The sequence below is a fragment of the Chamaea fasciata genome, unplaced genomic scaffold (genome assembly GCF_029207755.1).
Source record: "Chamaea fasciata isolate MVZ Bird 193981 ecotype frontalis unplaced genomic scaffold, bChaFas1.0.hap1 SCAF_2, whole genome shotgun sequence".
Taxonomy (NCBI): domain Eukaryota; kingdom Metazoa; phylum Chordata; class Aves; order Passeriformes; family Sylviidae; genus Chamaea; species Chamaea fasciata.
The window spans coordinates 85,454,967-85,479,671 of record NW_027094087.1 but is presented as its reverse complement, the minus strand read 5'-3'; the positions used below and the strand labels follow the sequence as shown (position 1 = coordinate 85,479,671).

At 40.7% G+C, this 24,705-nt stretch overlaps 1 protein-coding gene across 1 annotated transcript in view; it reads left to right on the top strand.

Annotated features, from left to right (window-relative positions):
- AFF3 (ALF transcription elongation factor 3) overlaps window positions 1-24,705 on the top strand; it is a 315,602-nt gene that overhangs the window by 204,594 nt on the left and 86,303 nt on the right. The window contains exon 8 of the mRNA XM_066176588.1: window positions 22,733-22,784. Within this exon, the coding sequence (XP_066032685.1) occupies window positions 22,733-22,784 (52 nt within the window). The remainder of the gene's footprint in view (window positions 1-22,732; window positions 22,785-24,705) is intronic.

Here is a 24,705-nt window from a genome sequence, read left to right as displayed (position 1 = left end):
GGTTTAGAAAGAAAACATATGGAAACCCAATCTGACCTTAATTGCATCTGTGGTTTTCCTGGGACAAAATTGAGCCTCTGTTGATTTCGAGTCAGACCAAAAAAAGCCTTATCTGAGATGTCAACAAAAATGGGGATAGGTGAATGCTAAATAAAAGTACTACTGAGGTCTGGGGGAATTTTGTTTGACTTAGAGAGGGTTGAGATAGGGCTTTCACTGTCCCAGTTTTAAATGCTATACCTTTTACTATATATCTTTTACCAGATCTAACAAATAGCTTACATTAACTACCTTTACGACTCAATGCAGAGTTTTATTTATAAAGTACCCTTGATACAGGCCCTCTTGTGTAGCGCCTTCACCTTTACTATCCAGCTGTACTCTGCACACTGTAGGGAAAATTAATTAGTTGCAGGAAGCTGCCCTCGTTTTGATGCCACCCTTGGCTCAAAGCTGAAGGGAAAGGTGGTTTTATGCAAGAGAAACCTTCACTCTGAAACAGAAGCTTTTGTCCTATTGGAAAACTTGCTATTTCTAATTTTATACAAAGTCAAAAAATGTTTCTGTATCACCAGTGTTCATTGAATGCCACTTAGAATAAAGCTGACCAACTTAACCGGATAAAATATCATCGTGCTTGAGGAAATGTTTTCCTGTATTGCACTGAAAGCACATTATTTTTCTCTTAGGCACTGTTTTCCTTGGACTAGGTCATTTGTAAGGGACTAATTAGGAATTTTGTGTGTATTATATATTAGCTCAGGATACAGTGGTTAAAGACGGGTTGCCAGGAAAATCAGGAGATGCAAGTACCCGGGAAGAAGTCCGTTTCATTGGAAATGCCTCCAAGAAGGCAGACACCATCGACCCCACTCTGTATTTTTTCTCTGAAGAAAATGATAAATGGAAGCTCAGCGTCTCGCACGTTGGAGTCGCGGTGTGCGTGGTAGTGGTTTTTGCTGGGCTAAAATTCCTGGTTGCCAGGGTAACACATTTTGGAAATTCTCTACTCTGGGCGAAAGCTGCTGCAACTTGAAACCCGCCGTAGCTGATGCTTGGCAGGGGCACCACCACTGCTGGGTATGGGGGACTGCTGGCTTTGCCCAGGGGTTTGGGGCAGGGAAACAAAACAAAATGGGTCCAAAAGAAGAGAAGAGTGATTGGAAGCATTCGATACTTCCGGGCTTCCAGGATGTCATAACCTGATTCTTATCTCCACACCATGTCAGCCAAAAGATGGGGAGGCGGGGGGGGGGGGGGGGTTACCTCATCTCAGGGCTGAATTGCTGGGTGATGGGAAGAGGAGAGGTGTGTGTGTGCCTGGAGGGTGGGGAGAGGAGGAGGGTGAGAGGGGAGGAAAGAGAGATACAGGGTTCTGGCTACCTGCCAAGAAAAATAACTAACATTTTGCAAAAGAGAAATCCTAAGACTGAGGTCATAGTATGGAAAAAGTCTGTTTCACAGACTCTTGAGCCTGAATACAGGCCAAGTTTTTTAGGGTTGTTTTTTTTTTTTCTCCCCCTAAATGCAGGCATCCTATTAACATTTGAACACTAAAGCTCGTCCAGGAATGGAAAGATTTTGGAATCTGAAGTGCCTTAGTTTTATACTTTATTGGTACACAGATATAATTTTTTAATAACAAGAAAGTGAGATCCTGAATGAGAAGCTCCTTCATTTTGCGGTTAACTTACTTTATGACTATGAAGAACAAATTAAAGGAATCTAAAGAGGTGCCTGTTTCTCCCACAGAGTGACCAACTTGAAAAAAAGAGACATTTCCAGCTTGGTGGACAACGTTTTATTTGCCATGCAAAATACAAAAAGATACTGAAACCTGAAATGATGATGAATTTTCCTGTGTGGAAAAGTCCGACTGTTCAGCCATGAATAGCTATGATTTTTTTTTAAGCCTTTATAGTGGCAGGCTGGCAGTTTCATGACAAATTACTTTTCATACCTAACTAAACAAATTATTGAAGTTCTTCTGCCTTAATCTTTGGATTTGGATTAAAAGTCAGAGTGTGGATATTTTTTAACTGGGAAAAAAATAACCCTTTGGATTTGTTAGGATGCTATTGCAAGCAAGTTTTCTTGTCTTTGATTTGCTAAGCTACAACTGGAGTCTGCCTTCCTCAGGGTAAGAATATTTCCACATTATCATTTCACCTGTGGTATTTTAAGAGGGAGAATATTACATCTCAGTGTGTATCTTGGCTTTGTGCATTTTGTTCTTTGTTTAGCATGCAGATAGGCTTTCTCTCCCAAAAGAGATGTGGAATATATTTATCAGCAATTTTAGAATTGATGATAGATTTGACAAGCAAGCAGGGTGACACACCGAAGCTATCAAAGCTGGAGATGAATCAGGACAAAGGTTTGGATGAGGTAGATTGTTCCTGAAATTCAAAAGGATTGTACTTACTGATCATTCCAAAATCAGGACAACTGTACCACTGACTTACAAAGATAAAAGCTAAGTTTTTCCAAAGGAAAAAAAAAAAAAAAACAACCACATGGTTTGATTGGCCCACAGACCTTTTATGGCAAAATAGTGCAATTACAGCTGGCATTTCTGCATGCTGATTTTTATTAGTTTTGTAAGATATTTTGTCAGGATTCATTTGTGCTGATTCCCCCTTTCATGGCATAAACTGTAAGCAATTGTCGGTAGGGAAAAGGAGTCTCTCGACATACTTCTTCAGAGACACACTCCAGGATGTGTGATAGATCAGTTATACTAAATTCAGAACTGATCTGTTTCCTGATAAACATGTGAACTTACTGTATATTTAATTGTATTAGAATTTGGTGCAGTTATGGGTAAAAACCCAGTACATTCACCATCAGCTTTCCTACTATCAAAGCAAAGCAGACAAATCAGCACAAATAATGTCTTAAAAGTATTTAGTATGATACAGACAAAGAATGAGCAAATTACATTTTTATACCTGGCTTGATGACCAATTTTTGTGGCATTTCAGTGGGCATAGGGGGGGTCTTCTGTCCTGAAGTCCCCCAGGGAGATGAGGCAGGCATCCAGACGTGTGACTTGTCTTGATGGAGGCTGAATTCAGCAAAAGAGCAGGGAAAAGGTCTGGGGCTGGGAACCTCAGAACATCACAGACCATAACCTCGAAAACAATTTGTTATTACTCTGGTTTATACTGGTTTAAACTGTTGGTCTTAAGAAACCATTCAGGTCCCTTCTCACATGAAATCCATATTTTCCCTATAACATACAAAAATGTGATGTAAGGCACAAACTTTAATACCAGCAATAACTGCAAGCAACAGCAATTTCTATACACTTCTTTGGAAGAAACAACAAAACCTTTTGCCACAAACTGTTAAAAAAATTTGGGTTTTCCTCTGTCACATTGGAAGATTTTGATCTCATAAATAATTATAGACAAGCATAATGCCTTTTAGCAGGACTTCATTCAGTATTACTGTTTGAAGGATGAAGAATTCCTGTGGGTACCTAGATTTCTGCTTGTGCTGTGCTGCCCATCTCCAGTTCAGTTAAAAAGCATTTCCCTGAGAGCAGCAGGCTTTATTGTGAGCAGCCTCAGTAAAGCAGGATGACTTGCATGTGTAGGAAAAAAGGGCTTGCTACAAAGTGACTGCACATGGAATGATCGGGGAGGGAAAAAAAAAGAGGAATCTGTGTTTCTCAGAGTGGAGGTCTGCTTCTCCTCCACATCCCTCACAGCTGCCATCAGCATAGTGAGCATCATGTCCCGCAGCACAGCAATCCCAGCATGGCTTCAGTGAGCGAGCAGCCCGGCTCCAGGGCCAGGAAATGCACAGACAACTGAGGACAGATGTCCTGTCCTCTCCTGGAGAGTTTTACTCTTGCAGGTTTTGTATTCTAGAGAAAGAATCCTCTCCCTGAGCCTTTTGCAGGTATTTCATTACTGTCTAGGAGTGGCTGGCCGATGCCAGTCTTCCGTAGGCATGCTCTTGTGAGGAGCCCCGCAGCAGCCACAGCAGCATCCTGTGACTGATGCTGAGTAGGCAGGAGTCAGGGACCAAATTGCCAGCTCTGAAGCCTGTGAGACAGTGGAATAAAGAGAGAAGGGGGAAGATCAGAGGTATGGTAACAGAAGACTTGTCATCCAGGATTTTAGGAGTTTGATTACTATGTGTAACACGTAAGACTAAACAAATAAAAAGACATACATAATACATAAACAATGAGAGGTGGGCCGAAAGCTGGATGCTGAAGGTAAGATTTGTAGAAGGACCTATAATACTGATATTATTCCAAAGTTGTATATGTTTCCCTCAGACAAAAGTAGGTGGATTACTTAATAACCATCATCTCCAGGCTTTGTGAAAAGATTACATAAAGCAACAGCCCTCCTTTTAAAATTATTTTGATTTATCTTTATCTAACAGAAATGGCCAAGTATCTCTTTAGCATGATCCCATTTGGCTGAATGACATTGCAGAGCTATGAATTCAGTATGAGAAGAACAACTCTTTCTGTACACTGAAGAACATAAAAGCCAGAGTGCCTAGCTGCAAAGCAAATACCTTCTGCTCAAGCCGCTTATGTTTTTCTACTTGAAAGAAATTAAAATCTCATCTTATTTCTTTGCATGCTCTTGTCATCCACTCAGATTTTTATCCAAATAAATCTCTGGTTCTTTTCAAAGAATGTCTTCTGTATGAGTTGCATTAGCTTTAAAGACTCACCAAGAAAAGCACAGTCCAGGCTGACACTCCCCCATCAGAGAAGGAACTGTATGAATCTTATCCTACAATTCTGCAGCTCGGTTAATTAAGTATTTGATGTCCTAAGAAACTGCTGCCTCCCAAAGCCAAGGAGAGGAAGCTGCCAGGCCCCATTTCCATCTTTGGCCACCAGACAGTGACGTCCAGAGACTTTCCACACATCACACCATGTTACACAACTCTTCCCCTCTCCCCAGCCCACAGTGTTGATGAAATTAAGTAGCATGAAAAATTAACCCCACTGTTGTTGTAATTCAGCTGGGTAATTGTTGTTATGCAGTGTGACCTCATTTGCTGCTGCAGAAGCATATATGTTGATACTTTGGTAGTGTGGCTCTGTGAATGGGCAGAGGGGAGCCCAGTAGAACAAACCTGGGGAACAGCCCCACAACCCTACCCTTGGGCACCTTAGACCCAATGCAGAGTACAATTTCTGATTTCTCTTTCCCTGCCTTGTTACCTGATGTCCATCTTCTGCCATGCACCACTTCTACCTTTTTTCCTTCATTTTCTTCCTTGCTGCAACCTCTCTGCTGTTTTCCTACCATTGCATTCCTGGTTTTGTCAAGATTCGTCACCTGCAGCCTCATTTCGTGTTGTTTTTCACCTGTGTGGGCACTCCCGTTTTCTGCTTCTTCCTTACAAAACATGTCTCCACGCCTCCCAAAAAACAGAAAAAAAAATAAAGAGATGTATGTAACAAAGCATACAAAAACTACACCCACAGTAGCTCAGGTTTCTGGATTAGTGCATATCATCATTTACCTCCTTTCTCCCTTGATTTTTCCATCATGTCACCTCTGTTTAATGGTAAAGACTAACTTTTAACTCCTTTGTCAGGTGCCCAGGTATTGCCCCAATCTTCCTTTGGGGCACATAGGTTTTCATTACTTCTCTTTTAAGAATCACACAAGAAAAAGAAAATAAAGAGACAGAGAAAGATTAATATGGAGAAAAGTTTTACTTAGCTACAAAATGTTTTCCTTTTATAACTTTAGGCATGATTGACAGATAGGTTTATTTAATCAAATTGCCTTTTCTGACAGTGTATTATTTAATGAGGGAGTTCTCTTTTTGGATTGCGTAGGAAATGTGGAAGCATCTGAGAATTTCGGATGTGCTATTTACTCATCCATTATGTTGGGAATCAGTGTAATTTCAATGTCAGCAGTGGAATTAGTAACCATTAACTGTTATCTGTCACAGAATGATCTTCTTGGGGATTTTCTCAGCAAAGCAGGATAAATCCCCCACCCTTACACCACAGCAGGAAGTTTTTAAAAATAAGTTGAATTTGAACATGTTTTTGTTTTGATTATCCCTTCCAGGCTAATGGTAAAGGCACATATTTTCAGGCTTTAATTCAGCATGGAGTCACTAATATGAAATCCTTTAGCAGCATAAATTATCCCTACTTTTTTCCCACCATTTATTTCACTTAGTTTCTGAAAAACTTCTGTCAAAGATGGCTCCCCATTGAAGTGAACCCTCCCTTCCTTGGGAAAAAATTTTTTTAAAAAATTAAAAAAAAAAATCCCTGACATTCTAGTTTCCAGAGATAATTAAAAAATCCCTTTTTGGCAGTAGTGTGAATTTGGGCTGACTTTGTTATGCTTTTGGTGTATTTCACTGTGTGAGAGCAGGGGAGTGCCTGAGCAGACAAATGGAATTACATCAGGGAGGCAGACAGGGCCCAAATGTGGTTCTACTCTCTTTAGGCTATGTGCAGCCTCACATAAGTAAATAACTGATGAATGCATAAAACCTTTCAACTGATACATTTGATAAGTACCAAGACTTTTTATATGACTCCAAAGTAAGGGCAGTAACTGTTAAATTAATTGCTTTTTAAATAAAACACATAAGAGAAATTTTTAAATCCTTCATTGTTCCTAAAAGTGTTTTAGTGCCTCATTAATTCTTGATTAGCCTGGTTGTTAAGAGGCCATTATTATGTGGTAATAAGGTGTAGGAAATTACCTCTAGGACTATAGTCATGTCACACAGACCTGCTGTAGTTAGCACCTCATCAGGTGCTCAGACCAAGTGCTGATAGTGTAAATCAGGGGTGCCCCGCTTGGTGGTGGGGCTCACGGTGGTGCTCCTGTGTGATGGGCTGCTATCTGAGATGAGGTGAATCCTCTGGACTGAGAAGTCCTGTCAAAATATAATCCTCTCAGCAGCCTCCTGTCCTTCAAGGGCTTGCCAGTTTTGCCTTTGGCTGGCAGAACAGGAAAACTGCTATAAAAGAGTGGAATAAAATTATTTTGCAATTACACTCAGTTAAGTAATTTAAAATATGCCTGAAGCTAGTGCAGATGAAAGTTCACTCTTTGCTGTATGATTTGTTAGGTAGAGTCAGAGTGGTGCTGGTCTAGGAGAATATCCCCAAACTAATGACCTCTTCAGGTCATTAGTATTTCTTTTGAACACACAACCCCCCTCAAGACCTGCTACAAACATTGGTAAAGCTAATCGCTATTACCCTTTTACAAATAGGAAAATGAGCCTTGGGGGCTATTTTATTGTGATTTGATGCAACATTAATCAGCATTCTACAGAAAAGAAATATTTCTATGTCCTAGTCTGCATCTATTTATTTTTCAGTGTGTATTATGACTTTTTTTTCCCCTGAATCTTTCTGAGGTTGGTGATCTAGTGCTCACAGTACACAGTTCCCATTCATTACCTGTACAGGGGGCTAATGTGATACAGCAGCATCGCCATCTTTGAAGAGCACTGAAATTGCTTCCAGCTAAAACCACAGAGTGAATTGTCGCTAGTACCTTCCTCCTTATTCCTTCTGTGGGTTCAGTCTTTGCACAGCAGATGAAGCTCTGTCCTCAAAGGCGGGAGAGCAGCTCAGGCTGGCATGGCCACAGTGCCCAGGAGTGATGCCCTGCAGGGATGCCTGCTCCCTGACCTCTTCCTGCTGTTGGGTGTCAGAGGGCTCTCACACCTCAGGAGTGGTGTTGGAGCAAAGATGCAAGAGGCTCATGTTGTTGTGTCTGAACCCCCAAAATGGGGCTGTGACCTGGGTTTCAGTGCTAAATACCCTTGTTTGTTGTTAAATAGCTAGGCACTCATTTCTGTATGCTTTCATCCAGGTCTTCAATGTTTTTAAGCCCCTGGTGTGGTTTCTTGGGGCACGTGGGACAGTGTCCTTTGCCCCAGCCCCAAGTGCCATTCCAGAACTCCTCAGGGACTGACCCCGAGCCACAAGCAGCTGGAGAAGGCCTCCTCCTGGGTCTCCATTTTACCCTTTGTCAGCCTCAGAGTTGGGGCTGTGGGACAAAGTCTCCATACTTGCTGTTTCAGCGACATCAGAAGCCAAAGTAGCCCCAAGACCTGTGCATGGGTAGCTGCTGCTGGCTATGGGCACCACTCCCCCTCATTCCCAAGCCACCAGACAGACCCCAGAGCACCCCAGAGGGCATACCCATCCTTCCAAGCTCATTTTCACCCAGCCCTTCTTGCTGTGACAAAGGACACCCCTGAGCATGGCATCGTGGTTGGCTGATTTCAGGTGTGCTTGCCTGCCTGCCAGGTCACAGAGCCATGGCAGTGCTGAGCTGGGACAGAGCCAGTCCCCCACAGAAAGCCATGCTGGCAGCAGACAGGCAGTCAGGGACCATCACCCTAGCTGCAGTGACATCCCAACACATCCCAGTGGTCCCAGGCAGGGCTGTAGAAGGCATCTATCTGCTGCTCCTTAATACGTCTGCTGAAATGTATTTTTAACATCTTGTAATATTAATTAGCAGCCCAACCGTCATAGCTATTACAAGGATGGGGCAAAAACTCCACCAAAAAAACAAGTATTGAAAGGGCACTTCTGAGTGCAGTTTCAGATCTCACAAAAACTAATGAAAGAAGCAATTATAGCCCAAATCAAAGACATTTAGGAGTTAATAACTGCATGAGTGTAGCAGTCAAAAGCATCAAGAGTTAACAGTCCCAGCATGATAAAAGTTTATTTAATCCTACTCTAAACAAGCAATATAACAAATCCTTGTTAAGAATGAATGATCTCTCACATGTAGCTTAAAATAATCAATTTTTGATTTAAAATGCCAAAAAAAGGTCAAATGTTCTGGGTTTTTCTGGGAGAAATTGAAATAGTCCGGTCCAATTTTATTTTTTATTTCCAACATTTTACAGATGAATAAATGCATTCTTTACCCACTTGCTGTATCTCAGGTAGGAATGCCTGTTTGCCAGAGAATTAGAGACTCTTGAGTGTTGACATATTCTGCTGGGGTAGCTCTGCTGTGCTCTCATAGAGGAGATGTTGTTATATGGAGGTAGATTCAGTTTCAGCATCTCTTCACCTTCCCACCTTGTCTTTGGATTTCTTTCACTTAAAATTTCCTCCTAGTGCAGGCTCCAAAGATGAAGTAGAGAGTGAACAGCAAAAGATGGTGGGGCACTGGTACATCTGAGGCAGTGCCTATATCTTCCCAGGAGGACCTGGAGTTTCCTTCCCAGCTCTGAATGTGACTGAACAGTGTAGTCTGACTTTGTTTAAAAGCAGTGAATCACTTTGCCTCTATTTCCTCTTTCTGATTGAATGAGAACTATCGTGAGTTTGCTTACTTTTGATTTCATAGGGTGTTGGGAAGCGTACCTATGCAGAGATCTCTCACTAGAAAACACTGCAATAGGATGAAGCCCGGTGGCAAATTGGCCTTGATAGGGTGGATCCTATTTCATACTAGTTAATGATCCTGGTAATGAGGAGAGTAAGTCCTCGCGCTTTGGTGTTCAGCTAGATGGAAGAGTGACAGAAAGTATCGATAAGAAAATTCTGACAGATCTTTTTTTGCTCCCTGTTCTTCTTTGGCACTCCTTTAAATTGCAAATAAACTTGAAGCATTCAAGGCATTTATAGAAAGATGTAATGAGGGCTGGTTGCTGCATTTTTGGAACAGGAGAAACCTTTCTGTAGTACACTGAAAAATACACAATGATTTCTTTAGACTAATAAACACTCTGCTGGAGATAGTCTGAGGGTTTGTAGAACTTCTGGAAAGTCATTTACATATTTCAAAGCTCTTTATTGTCAGTCTCCTACATTTTGCCTATTTTATTTCTTATTTTTATCAGCCATCTCTGCTGTCATCAGCACTAAAAATATTTAAGTCCCTGATATAAAAGGTACATCTGAAGTTTTTTCTCTCATCAATAAAAATCATTTGCCTTGAAATAATATAGTGAGCTTAATTAATTGCTGATGAAACTGATTTTACTAGAGCAACACTCATGATAGAAGTAACCCAATACATCTAGTTCAGGAGATCTACTTTTGACCATTAACAATGTTACTACTAAATTGAATTCTTCAAAAGTCAAATGTCATTCCTTGTATTTTAAATATATATTGTATATATATATATATATATATTCCTTGACTTTTTAAATATAAATTGCACAATATAGACACCATATTGGATCACAAATTATTTGCAGTTGTACTAAATTCATGCATGATTATCTGTAGGGTTTATTGTTATTTAAATGTGAAACAGATAATTATCCACAGCTCTGTCAATATTAAGTCCTACATATTTTATTTCCACACCCAAAAATACTTCTGGAATAATTGTGATTGTTTTGATTGGACTCAAGCTGACATCAAGTAATAGCAAGTTAAGTGATACGTAAAGTCATTTTTTCAAAGGTAGAGGCCATAGGTCCTGTTGGGAATAGAAGAATTCTTTTCCTGGGAACTCAATGTCAGATAGTCATAAATGTCAAACATACCAACCAAACAACCAGCTATATAATGGAGTAGATTTGAGCAAGTGGTCTTTATTCCTATCTCATTTTGTGAAACAAACAAACAAAACTAAAAAGCCAGCAACACAAGTCCTTCCATTTCAGTCACGTAGCAATCTGAGGATCCATCTCCTGTATGCTTGGTTCATAGCAACACTTGCTCACAACACTGCTAAGGATGTTTGTGTCTATTAATGTCAGTCTGACAACTGATGACAGCAAAAAGTATTTCACTGAAAGTTTCAATTAGCTGCCAATGAGAGGGGGAAAATGAAAGAAGCCAATAAGTATTATGGACCCATATGAAACGCAAAACAAATCTAGATTTAGAACTTTGCGAACGGAATTAAATTAACTTCTGAATCAGCATGGGTAACTGATACTTTATTTAATACAACAAAAATTACAGGGGGTAACTGAAAAATAGTTTTGGCAATTTTCTCAGCAAAATGAAAAACTACTTTTTCATTTAGGCTACCTTACTCCTGAAAGTGCTTGGGCAGCCTTATTACAGTACTAGATACAAGCATATTTTAAAGTAATGTTTTTGAAAGAAGGAAACAACAGCATAGCATTTCAGAAATGTTGAAGTGTATGATTTTATATAGAATTTAAACTTCTTTAGCTATTTAGGGAAAAGCATTGCGCAAATCTAGCAATTGCCGAGCATTTTGACTGGTCCTCACACTGCTCTTGATGGTTAAGCTATGTTAGAAAATTCCCCTCAGCTCTAAATCCCTCACACAAGACTCTAGATAGTCTTGTCCATGCTTGAGCCTTTGTGAAAAATTATTGTTGACATTTTTCTCAAGATGATTCAACATTTCCAAAGATTTAGGATGGCAGAAAGCATTATCAGACATCATTTAGACTTCCAGATGATTATTTTTTATGAGATGGTTATGGTGGTTTGCAGGTGGGTGGTAGAAATTGGCAATCAGAATACAACTGTGTCTAATTCATTTTTATACACTGTTCCTATTAGTTAAAAAAGGATATTTCTTTGCAAGTGACATTACAATCCTGACATAGGATTTTTGACTGATTTTTTCTCAGAAACTGCCAGCGTGTTACAGCCAGCATGCCGAGCTGGTGTCCAGAAGAAAATTTAGGAGCAGTGATAAAAGGAAAGGAGAAAATAGAAGCCCTTCTTGCAAACAAGGGTTTGTAATAGATATTCTGACATGATATGAATGACGAGGGATGGAAAATTCATAAGGTTGTGTGGAAGTGCAGCACACACTCTGAGCATAGAAGACTGACCTATAACTCATAGGACAGTGTGTTTAGAGTGAGTTATGAGAGTTGTTCCCTGGTGTATATTTAAAAAGAGACATTAGAAAGGAGATATAGTGTGGTTTACTGTTTGAGAGCTAAATTCATAATTTTTATCCAAAGTGTGTTTTTAAGAAAGAAAACTTTTTTTTTTTTTTTTTTTTTAATACATATATATTGGAGTGCAGGTGGTGTATTTCTGCACAGCATGTGCATCTGAATGCTGGGAATAAAACTCTTCCAAGGAGCAGCCCTCAGCTGATTATTTTTGCTGTTGCTATGTCCAAAGCTGATTATTTCTAAGAAATAGGAACAGCCAATTTTGCATCTTAGAAGGGGTTATCTCAAAGTGAAACAAGCAGGCTAGAAGCACTTGGTGACAGATCCCAGGGCAGCTGAGGGTCTGTGCCAGGAAGCCCCTGGAAAACCCCACCCACACCTTGACCGGAGCTGCACAGTGTGGTTTGTATTAATGGGACCCTGCATGAGAAACCATCCCTTCACTGCTGCTCCGTGGGAAGCAAAGGAATTATCTGACTGCTGCAGGCTGCACATGTGTTTTCTTCCCCCAGCAGTAAAGTTCATGGCCGTGAATTTGCCCCAGGTGCCCGTGCCATCCTGCTCCTTCCCTGTCCCTGCAGAGCTTGTGCCCCATGTCCTGGTGCTCTCTTAGCAGCCCCCTCCCTCCCTTCCTCCTTCAGCCCATCCTCAAGCAAACCTGAGAACTCCTCTATTTTGGTGGGTCTGCTGTCAGTTCAGAGATGTCTGCCTTGTTGGGATTATCTTTTCCCCTTTCAGCATCTTGCAACATATCAAAAGCAGAGAGGAGTAAAGAGAACACTATCACTAATGCACCATCTCCTACTAAGTTAAGCTTGATAAGCTAAGTAATCCTGTTGGAGACACCCTGGCCATGGATGTAGCTTCAGGAGCAGTGCATTCCCTCTCTCTAAGCATGAGGGGTGCAGGTCTCATAAGGAGCAGCAATCCATTTGCCCCGTGGGGCAGAATCTGCCTGTTGGGCAGAGAGCTTTGCTTTCCCTTTACAGTCTCTTTTTGGAAGGAAAAAAATGCATTTTTCCCTGTGCCTAAACTGCGCTCAAAATGAAGGGCTCTGAGAAATCTGCTCTTGGGATAGGTTTAAGCGCATTCCCACACGAATTTGGGGGCTGGAAATTTTGGCAAAAGTCACAATGGCCCCTGCATGTTTAATGCACAGAGCTCCCTATGGCTCACTCCTCAGCATCGAGTGATAGCACATCACCTTGGCCATATGTGAGCTTTCAGATTTCTTTTCAGCCTCTTGTTGCTTTCTTTTATTCCCCCCTCTTGCCACACACTAAAATAGTTACTTGACAATTTATTCTGACATTGTATTATTCCAACAATAGTGGAATGTAATGGTGTGTAATTAGGAGCCAGGGTATAACAGTCGTATGAAGATGATTTTCCCAGTGAGATTTCTTTAAATTAAAATTTCATTACTTGAAAAGTGTCATGCTTTTACCCTTTCCAGTGTTTGAACAGTCTCCATGAATGAAAGGGATGACCCTCAGGGATGGATGGCATGATTTTCAGTCTCTTGCACTCCAACTGGACATTCTCCCAAGGCACTGCCCTTCCATACTATGGAAACATATAAGGGCACAATATATTTTAACGTCGCTGTAAAGTGTTGATTTTACAGTGAAACTCCTTCCACTTTTGAGGGGGTGGGTTTGTTTAGGGAGCTGTCTGTGTAGCATCTGGAGTCGTGAGAAGTCTGTAGCACTACAGACCTGTCAATTTTCTATAGATAATACTCACAACCCATATCTTTAAATAAAATGGTATGCTTCCTTTCACAGTAGTCAGCTGGATCCTTGTCTGTTTATTTGCTTGTTTTAATCATTTTTTCTCCATCTAGTCAAATAAACCTCTAAATTCAGTGTGTATGCTATGGAACTTCATCCAAATCTGTACTGTCTCCTTCCTGACAAGGCTGACAGAGAGTATAATCACTTGTATTGTCCAGAGTACTGTTTACATAAAGGAGCAATAAATACCTGTTGAAATTTTTACTGGAGGCCTCCCAGATGGATGGTTCATTTATTATTACAGACAGGGTTTCATTTACTTAGTTATTAAAAAAAGCAGGCCGCTACAGCCCATTTATAACTATATTAAAACTAAATGAAGCTATAAGTATTGCAGACGGGACTGAGTAAAATACATTTAGTGACTTTCCAGGAAATGGCTGGGCAAAGTATTTGAAAGGAAATGCTGAAAACTTTGGGGGTCCTGGTGTGTCTTTCACAGATGTGCTTCTACTGGCTGGAGCTGCAGAAGGAATGGAGGAGGTATAGTTCCCATATGTTCCTGTGCCATTTATATATTCTGCAATAGCCTCTCTGTATCAGCCAGTCAGCCATGTGCCTTTGGGAATTGTTCCTTTCCTCCTCTAGCCTTTCTTGACATGCAGAGCTCTAGCTCAGGATGTCAAATAAACTTCTTCTTTATCCCAGAGACAGAATAGCAACTGGATATCAACTCCAGTTACAGGAGGGGATGAAGACGCTCCATCAGCATCAATCTGTGAAGGAAAGGCAAGTTAATCAGGTGAATTCCAGAGGTCTTAGTTTGGAAGGTGCCACCAGAGGTACAGCACAGACAGCTGTGAAAGTGGAGTAAGATTGTAGATGGTCTTCGTGGCACTTTTCTAGCGCTGATTACTTCACCAGACATTCTCACCCCTCCTTTGGATAAGGATAAATTGGTTGGTGGATGGGAAGTCCATGGTTGCCTGTGAACCAGACCATGATTTTATTATGTACAAGCTAGACAAATAAAGGACGATCCCAGTAAGGAAAGGTGGGGGTCCCAAAGCTTAAGAAATTGTTGACCATCAATTGATGGGGTAGAAAAGTCTAGAAACAAGGCAGCTTGAAATTTTTTAAGCAGAGTTTGTTAGGTTAGCAAAAGGCTGCATTTCCACAATCAAGGCAAAAAACAACTTTACTGAAAGCTAGTTCAGCTTCAATGGTCAAGTAAAAGTAGTAATTAGAAAGAAAAAGCAATTTGTGCAATAGACATGAAATTTAAAATATATGTAATATGAATACATATACATGAAACATAACAGTCTAAAAAAGAAATTGTAAAATACTGAATATGGATAAAAGGCATGGATTATACTAGAGGAAAGCTCAAGGACAGTGAGAATAGGGGGTTTCTTAAGGTACATGAAAAACAACAATAATAAAGAAATTCTAGCAATTGCCCCTCATTAGCTGGAAGTATGTTAGAGTAGCTGTAATAATGTTAGAGTCAATAATTATTTTTTTACATGAGGAAAAGCAGGTTTGGCTGTTAGACAGGAAGCTGAACAGTGTCCAGAGACCGTAAGTTATTTAAAATAAGCCGCCCTCAAGAGAAGTATCCATACACCTAAGATCTTCCATGTCACCACACAGACACTGGCTGGAAGACCACTGGCTAGCAAAATCTGAGGGTCATTTGTGATGTACCTCGAAATGTGGGGTAAACCTCACCCTCATGATGACTCCAGCATAAGGACAGATGCTTGTACTGCTGGGGATTAGGCAGTAAGAGATCATTTGTAAGGAAATAATCACTGAGTACAAAATCAGATGCTGCACATTCAGTGGGGAGACTTGGCAGTGGCAACTCTTTCTCAGACACATGAAATTCTCCAAGATTTCTGCCATAATGGCTGACACATAGGCAGTACTGCAGTTCATGTACTCTTACTTCATTTCACGTTTGAAATGAATATTTTTTTTTAGGTGGCAGCATCAGCAATGGCTCAGAAATCAGAGGGAGAGTGTTAGTAAATGACTGCAAATCATACCTAGAGAAGCTTGGGGGGTGCAGGGGCAGGGAGGCAAGAAACAGATTAGAAAATTGCAAGCAGTGCATTCAAAACCTCTGTTCCTCAAATGTGTTTCCCCCTGTCACACAGAGCATGATTAGCCGTGAAACTTTGGTAAGCCCTCAGACTGATTGGACTACTTAGGTGTCACCTGCCGGTATGTCGCTCATCACTCTTCCCTTTTGCTGAAAAATTCATGCATTTTTGGTGGCTTCCTTGCTCAGGGAGTGGCCTCATAGGGGCTTGTTTCCTTGTTTTCCTGAATTTCTCTCATTTTTAAGGAGGTACTCTGGGTTGTTCTGCCCAAACATCATTCTCAGGAAGTGCTGTGGTCTGTGAGGCGCTTTATCAGCACCTTGCCAAGGACTTAAAAAATACAGAGTATGATTCAGTTGCATTTGTTGTCCTTTTCTTTATAGAGGAGAAACATCATCAGGGCAGACACAGTCGCTCACAGGGGCAGCTGCTGCAGAAGAAACCTTATTTCAGCTTCTGCTTATAGGAGAGAGTGATGGCTGTATCCCTTGGAGAGGACTGCCTTGCATTTCTAATGAGACCATCAGCGTAATGGGAATTTAGCAGAATATTTAGCTGGTTTAAATGGTTTTGAAGAGCAGCGTAGACCAGCCTAAATGGATTCAAGCCAAGGACAGAAAACTTTTCCTTCAGAGTATCTATTTTTTATTGGAATTGCTAATTCTATTTCTATAGACTGAGTCCGTTCTTCAGGCATTTAAATTCTACACTCTGGAATTAAATCTCACATTGATATATAGGCTTCATTCCAGCATTAAGTACATTAATATTTCACCAGTCTGATTTTACTGGCTTTCTCCCTCTGTTTTTAATTAGATTTGACAGTATTCTATATAATCATGTTTTCCTGCATGTTTCTGTGTAGCAGAACTTGCACAAAATGTTTGTTGGGGGATTTTTACAACTTAAACATCATATATTCAGAGTGAATTTTAGATGCTGCAAGCAGTGCTTGCAGAGGTCTTACAAGCCTGCTGAAAGCTATATTACAGCACTTACAAAATATCCTCTTGATCTGGTTGTTTACCTTAATCCATAAGCTTTTGACTTTATTTTGTATAAAACAGAAATAAATACTAGACTTTTCAGATAATATAAATGCATGAGCTTTTCCAAAGTGAAACATTTGCATCAGTTATAGCACTAGGGTGAAAAACAATTTCAGCAATCAGAATCTAATTAATTAAAAATTACTACTGCATAAAACCAGCCACTCCTATATTTAGGATTAGTAAACAAAGCTATTTGAAATACCTGTTTTGGCTGTAGGTAAGTGGTGAATATAACTGCCCATCTGTTATGTGCATGTAACCAAGGTTATAGCAACAACATTTGTTTCCCTTTCTCTCTCGCTCTCTCTTGTTGTTTTTTTCTTTTTCTTTTTCTTTTTCTTTTTTTTTTTTTAAGAAAGGAAGCATGTTCATCTGTTTCTTATGAATTCTCTGCACTTCGTACCAGGCACATTTTTTCCTAGCATTTCTCTTTTAGAAAGCAATGGAAGACAGCCAGAAACTAAAGGTACATTTGTCTTATTGGAGCTTAAGTCGTATTATGTACATGAGCACTCATAGCTGAAACAATCCCAGTAACATAAGGGCACAGTCTGGGTAGGAACATCATACTCCCACCTGGCATTCTCTCTCATTTTGCTGGGGACAAGATTTAAAGGTCCTACATGGTGCTGTGCCTCAGAATGCTTTGGTTTGCATTTTTATAATGTGAAGGAATACTTTTCTTCTCCCATATCAGCGCATCAGTTGAGACTTTAAACATCTGGGGTCAGTTGGCAAGTCTTCTAGCACACTGCTACATAGAAGTGTATCTATTTTCTTTCTGGGTTTCTGGTAATACCAAAACTAATGTTCAGTTCTTGAAAGGTCACTATGAATTTATGGGAAAGAAAATAAAATGTCAATAAGGTACATTGAAAAATAAGATAATTTTCCAAAAGCATTCAGTATGAAACGTTGTGGTAATATAAACTTGAGTGAGCACTTAGGTATTTGATTTTGGTATTTCATTGCAACTCTTTGCTTAGTGGGGTTCCTTTTCAGATAAAATCAAAGTATCTTTCCACTACTGAAGTTCCTTTCCTACATAATGAGCAGCAATCATAAAAGTCCATAATAAACACGGTATTCTGACTGAGATGCTCCCTAGAATTAAACTGGGACAATATACTTGATCAGATTAACAGTCAGGAGATCTTTTACATATTGCAAAGACAGCGACTTCTGAGTTTATTTAAATTACAATTGCAATATACATGTATTTGTGCCCCGGGCTCACAAACCATTGGCATGGTCTCTCCTAAAGCATTAGTGTTACTAACTGAATTACTTATCAGTATTTTTCCTTTCCCTTCTTGATTTTTTTTTTCTGGTCGTTATAATTATCAACATTATCATGAAGAAAGATCATATCTTGTATAGTAGCTTAGACCACCAGAGGGACATAGAGTTTTGTCCCTCATTTGTATAACCTCTCTTGAGGTGCCAAAAGGGAATCTCGCTAATCACAAAAAAAAAAAAAAAAAAAAAAAAAAAAAAAAAAAAAAAAAACCAAAAAAAAACACAGAGGAATTTTTTGAGTTTTATGCCTCAATAAGTAATTTGCAGGGGGAAGGAAAGAAAACATTAGGCCAAGGAATGTGAAATTCATCAGAGGTTAAAGTGAAATACAAGGTATGGTGCCTGCTGCTTCTTTAAATGTGCACCAGCAGATGTGATGGATAATTCCAGGCTTCAGGCATGTCTTCACTGTGGAAGAAAATAGATATCCTCCTAAGCAGGACTGTGGTGGAAGCACCTCAGAGTGGCTCCATACGTCAAAAGTGACAACAGATTCTCGCTTGGATCTTGAGGACAGCCTCCTCCAGACACTGCTGCTTTGACATCTCCTTCCCCAGCAGCTCCTTCTTCTCAGAAGGAGAATCTTCCAGCTCTGTCAGAAATCTTTGACATAAGGCCTGACTCTGCCTTCATACTTAAAACTTGTTGTTACTTGGATGTCAATTCCCAGAGGGGAAACTAGATGTCTTCCTGCTACTCCCTGGTCTCTGGCTGGGGTTGAAGAATACACTCACTTGGGACTTAGCTTTCCTGCAGTGACAAATCAGGAAAAAAGGCAGAAAAGCAAAACAGCGAAGTTGCAAATCTCAACTATTCCACTTGAGCAAGGTGGTCCCCTGGCAGCCTGTGACAACTTCCCATCCCAAATGCCCTGTAATTTTGATCAGAAGTCCCACAGGTCTGTCTGCAGTGCTCCACATGGCTACCCTAGCCCCAGTACCCTTCTAAACCAACGCAGGGAGTAACCCTCAGATTAAAAGAGGTCAGGTTTTCTAATAAGCTGTGTAAGAGATTTGGACACACAGTCACACTGACACTGGCAGATGTTGTATATCAATGCCCTCTAGACCACTTTGTATTTTCCTCTTCATGTAACTAAGCCTGCACACCTCCTCCTTTTCCCCTGTAACTGAATGGCCCATCACCCCTGGCTGCAACCCCTTGGTTACAGGAGAATGAAACCAGCTGGCTTGCTGAGGCATTTCTCAATATCCCAAACCCATCCTCATTTCCTTTCATTATGTCTCTACCTGTCGCATTCTTTGTGGAGAAAGGAACAAAAGCATTAATTAGAGTGGGGTGAGCACTCCTGCCTGAGCCCACCCCTCACTGCCTCCACCACCTCACAAAGATTTCACTAAAATGTATAATTAGGTTCTGCCAAGTGACTTCCTGACCGTATGTGCTCTTTTCAAGTGCAGAAGCCCTAAGTGGTGCTGTGTTTTTCAGAGCTGCTTTGAGTACCACTTCATTTTTCTGGCTTTTGTTTACAAGGTTGTATTTACTCACCTCTTTACCAGTGCCCAAATACATCAAAGCCAGGTTCATTTTAAAGAATCTGAAAGTCCATGGATGATGTCACTTACTGGCCTGAATTTTGCATGTTCTGAAAAAAGTGTAAAGGCTGTGTTTGCACATGAGCTTGTCCGTGCTTGTCTCTCCATCCTTATACTAAGTTTGCCAGAATATGTAAAGAAATCCCATCCCGAACAATGGTTGTTTTAAACATGGTCTGAAGTGCTTTGCTAACACAGGGTGTACCAAAAGCTCATTCTGTGCAGAATCTGTGTCCAAGTGCTTTTGAGATGAATCACAATTTAATATAATGCCTCTTGTGAGCTTAAAGTATTTTTCTTCTCTTCTGTTCTCACTCTCTTCAAGTGGGGTCTGCTGCTCCAGTTGTGGACACTATTGTTTTCATGATGGAAATGAGCTGTTAAGGGGAAACACTCCTCAAAAGCATCCATACTCAAAACTGATATACCTTACTTAAGACACTTACTGCAAAATGGAATCCCTGTAACATAAACATGCCCTCCTCACCCTGGGTGTGCTTCAGCCTGGGCTATGAGAGCTGCCTTTCTCCCCAGGCCAGCTTCACTCCCCTGGTGACAGTGTGTCCTGCTTTGGCTGGGGCTTTGTAGATGAGGGCTGAGGGCCTCACCTGAGAGTGAAAGCTGCCTGCGAGCCAGTGAAGACTTTCAGGCACGGAGGTCATACCTGCACAGCTCCTGCTTTACAAGGCAGACCTGTGCACTGGCAACCTGAGAGATCCTTGTGAAAAAGACTTGAATCAAGCTGGCCAGATCCCTCTCCAGGGGGGAAAAAAAGCAAGCAAGCAAGCATTTTTTGATGACCTGTTTTTTCCTATCCCCGGTGTTAGGAACGTGTTTGTAGTCTGACAGTAGTTCCAAAAGGGGCCGTGAGCCCCAGGCAGGCAGTGCTTTTCTTGGAAAGCAGCGCTTCTGAAATGAAAAACAGACAGGGAAAATAAAGACGGGCTAAGATGTACAATCAAGGAGAGTTTGAAGGAGCAGTGCTGCGGTTTGTTGTTCCTTTTGTGTGGCTGGTACCAGGTTACAGACCTTGTCTCACACCTCCACACAACCTGAAGGCTTCAAAATATCCTACTTGCTTCTAAATGACAAGCTCACAAAACACTTTTTTTACATGTTAACACTAATAAACTAATAAACACTAATAAACACAAAAAGGTATCTAGAATGTTTCGTTACGTGCTTAGATTTTTCAGCTTCTGTTCAGGAGAAGAACTGAACTGCTAAACCTAAAATAAATGTACTTGACTACCACAGCACTAGCAGAAATTCATGCACTCAAGGGAGAGCAGGCAGTGCTACTCTGGCAGTTCTCCTTCTCACACAAGCATACCACTTTCTGGTTAAATCACTATCAGTGCAGATTTCATCACGTAGATGCCAAATCCTAGACCTGAGCTTTCTATTTTCATGTATTGTTTTCTCAGGGATAGCCTAAACAGGTCTAATTAAAAGACTGGTCAATTAAAAGATTGTTTGGATCCCTGTAAGTGACGGGATCCAAGGCCAGTATAGATCTTGTGGTGTTTACAGGAAGTTTTGCCTCTCTGAGGTGGTTTGGCTCCTAGGAGCTGTATCCTGTGTCATCATGCCTGTCCTGTTTGCCCACTTCTCAACAGGGCTTGTTAGCTGGGTCAATGCCTGTGTTGATGCAGCCATCAAAGGTTTTGCTGATTTGGGAGATGGCAGAGAAAGCTTTTTCTTGACAATGGACATACTTTGAGATAAAACATAGGCAAGTCCTGCTGGGAGATTGTCAAGTTGTCCCTCCAACTCAATGAGTGTCCTATATATTTGAGGTGTCTGCATTGCCAGGAGATTTTGCTGAGTTTGATACGTTGGTTTTACAGAGGAGAAATGTTGGCACAAGTAGAAGGAAATGTGAGAGAAAATCAAGAGGAGAATCTTTAAGAGATAAACTAGCAAGGATTTCTGCTCTGACCCCCAGTCCTGTTCTTGTCCACCTACGTTCCCTGAAAGGTGCCGTGGGGAAAAAGGAAAGCAGCTGTGACAACAGCAACGGGCAGGGACTGTACGTACAGCGAGGAGCTGAGGAGAGCATGGTGAGGCTCTGTGCTCTTTTAAGACACTGCACACCATGTAGCCCATGTAAGAGTCATGCTTTTCAGGCACACTCTTGGAAGATCTAGGCACAAGTACAAGGAGGTGGTTTGAAATTACTACATATGTCTTCTTGCAATACTTACACTCCGGGGACCACCCACGTCACAGGATGTGTTTGAATTGCTCACCAAGCTTTCTTCTGGAGCCGAGATGAAATTACAGATTCTTTTTTCCCAGAGTGCAAGAAAAATTAGCAACTTTCTGAATTATTACTATTATTACCAAGGCACTTTTTAAAAATAGGTCCTATTCTCTAAGACTTTTCAAGCTCTGAGGGAAATCTTTGCACGTCTTCAACTCCTTTAACTGCTGGTTACTTAATTTTAGATTATAAAAAAAATGTGTGGAGGTAAAACCAGATTCCTCTTCTTTGTGAACCAGTTTAAAAAAGTTGAGGAAAGGATATAGGAAGGGAAGATGAAATCCTCATTAGAAAAGATGCATTATTTTCTATATTTACAGGACAGTGAAATCCTGTGCATAATCTTGTGCACTGAAACAATATATTTTAGTTTTAATTGTTTCAGTCAATGTCAATTTTACATCAAACATGCAATGAAGTAAAAGTGGCCTTTGGGAAACATCACTGAACCTTATTTTGTGCTGCAGTATTGCCAGTGTAAACATCTACTTCAGTTCTGTAAGCTCAAAGCCAAATGGGCAAAAAATTTCCTCTCAGGGAGACTACTGACCTGTCAGCATCAAAAATATTATTTTTAGCATATAAAAATTATTTGTCAGTGATTGTAATAACAAGAATCTTTGCAAAATCCATTATTAGTCTAATAAAAATTTTCTTTTAGGCAGCAATAGTAGGAAATCAGTTTAAAAGTTAGCTGATAGCACCTGAATAAAATATAAAGTGTCACAGCTACAAAGTAACTGGGATAAAATATGTTTTCTTTCTATTTACATTATTAAATATTTACAGTAGCTCTGAGAAAATATCCAATCTAAAGGATTTTTGTAAGTTATAATTTATTCTGCTTGCTTTCCAGAATGCTAGAAGATGACCTCAAGTTAAGCAGTGATGAAGAGGAGAATGACCAGGTAAGAACCAGACAAGTAACGTGTCACTCGAAGCATGTTTCATGTTGAGACTGAGCTACTGCAAATATTTTGCTAATGCTTTTTCTAAACATACATAAAGGTTATCAAAATACATGGCAGTACTGTAACTGGAGTAACAGATGTTGCTGCTCAGAGCCAGCCTGCGTGTGCTAACTGCTGGATTGGTAGGGAACAGGCTGCAGTGCTCTTGATTTATTACCTTGATGCGACCCAGAAGGTTTTTGTATCAGCTTCCTTCTGATTTAAATTTGTTTTGTTTTAAAGAGCGGCCAAGGAAGGGAGAAACAGGAATTCTGGATTAAGGGTTCAGGCCAACTTTGCAATCATGAGCTGGCCCCGGGGATTAGCTGCTGGGCTGGTTATCTCTTACCTGCCTCCGGCATCCCCCCAGCCCTGGCCTCTCCTCTGAGCACTTTTGGTCCTGACTCTGAGTGGCCCATGGCTGCTAAGAAAGCTAAAGAGAACTGAAAAAGGCCTTGGCTGTGCATTTGATTCACTCTGTAACACAGCAATTACAGCAGCTGCCTGTGTTTTAAACATCCTAAACTACCTGACTGGCAGCAGATACACCATGCAATGTTTTCCATGTGTCAGGGAAGCTGGGTTTTGTTGGCTGTAGGAGGTATCTCCCAGTTTTTCCTTAAAATATTGCTGTGTTTTGTCTAAATAATTAGGGACTCAGCAGAATAGGGCTGGAGCTTGACTTTCCCATGACCAGCTGAGTGCCTTGTTGCCAAGCAGTGCTATGCTGTGTTCTCTCTTTCTCAGTATCCTGGAGTGGATGATTTGGTTGGGAATGAGAGGCCAAGACCCCCTTCCCTTCTTTCTTTTCCCAAAATGTACAACCCATGCCTTCACCAGAGTATATGAGTGCAGTACTGCTCCTGGTTGCATCTCACAGATATAATGTGGTTTTCTGTCTTGGTTTTGGCTGGGATAGACTCGATTTTCTTCCTAGTAGCTGGTACAGCGCTGTGTTTGATTCAGTGTGAGAACAGTGTTGATAAACCCCTGATGTCTCAGTTGTTGCTGAGCTTACCCTGAGTCAAGGACTTTTCAGAGTCTCCTGCTCCACCAGCAGCAAAAGCTGGGGGGGGGAAGGGGGGGGCATGGCCAGGACATGCCCCAAACTGGCCAAAGGGATTTCCCTTCCACAGAACATCACACCCAGTACATAAATTGGGGGGAGTTGGCTGGGAGGCACCAGTCACTGCTTGGGAATGGGCCGGGCATCAGTCAGTGGATGCTGGGCAATTGTATTTTGCATCACTTGTCCTTTTTTTGGAATTTAGTTCTCTCTTTTTCACTGTCTCCCTTTTCGTTACAATTATTATTCTTATAAAGTTATTGTTTTATTTATTTTATTTCAACTGTTAAGCGGTTCTTGTATCATCTTGTATCAACTCACAAACTTTTTTTTCCTGCCTCTCCTCCCCATCCTCCTGGGCCAGGGGGAGTGAGCATGTAGCTGCATGGTACTGTTGCTGGCTGGGGCTAAGCCATGAGAGCTTCGAATGTGATTATTTCAGTCATGGGTAACTGGAATATCTAGGTGGGTAGGCTGGATGGATATCTAAACTTCTGAAATTCAGGAACTTAGACAAATAATTCTAGGTTCAAAGCATAAGCATGAAGTTCTTCCAGAATTTTCTTTAACTCTTGTTATTAGATATCTCTATTTTAAAATATATTCCAAACAACAGGTAAATCAAAACTTTTTAATATTTATATTAAACCTTTGCTTCATCTATTTTGAGCAAAGCTTCTTGGTGTTAAGAAGATTCAGCACATAGATTCTATTATTTACATATTTATACAATTTCTTTTTGTTTAACATATTTCATCCTGAAAGACTTCACATTTAATTACTCTTCCTGCTTGTCTGGATTGTTTAAAATAC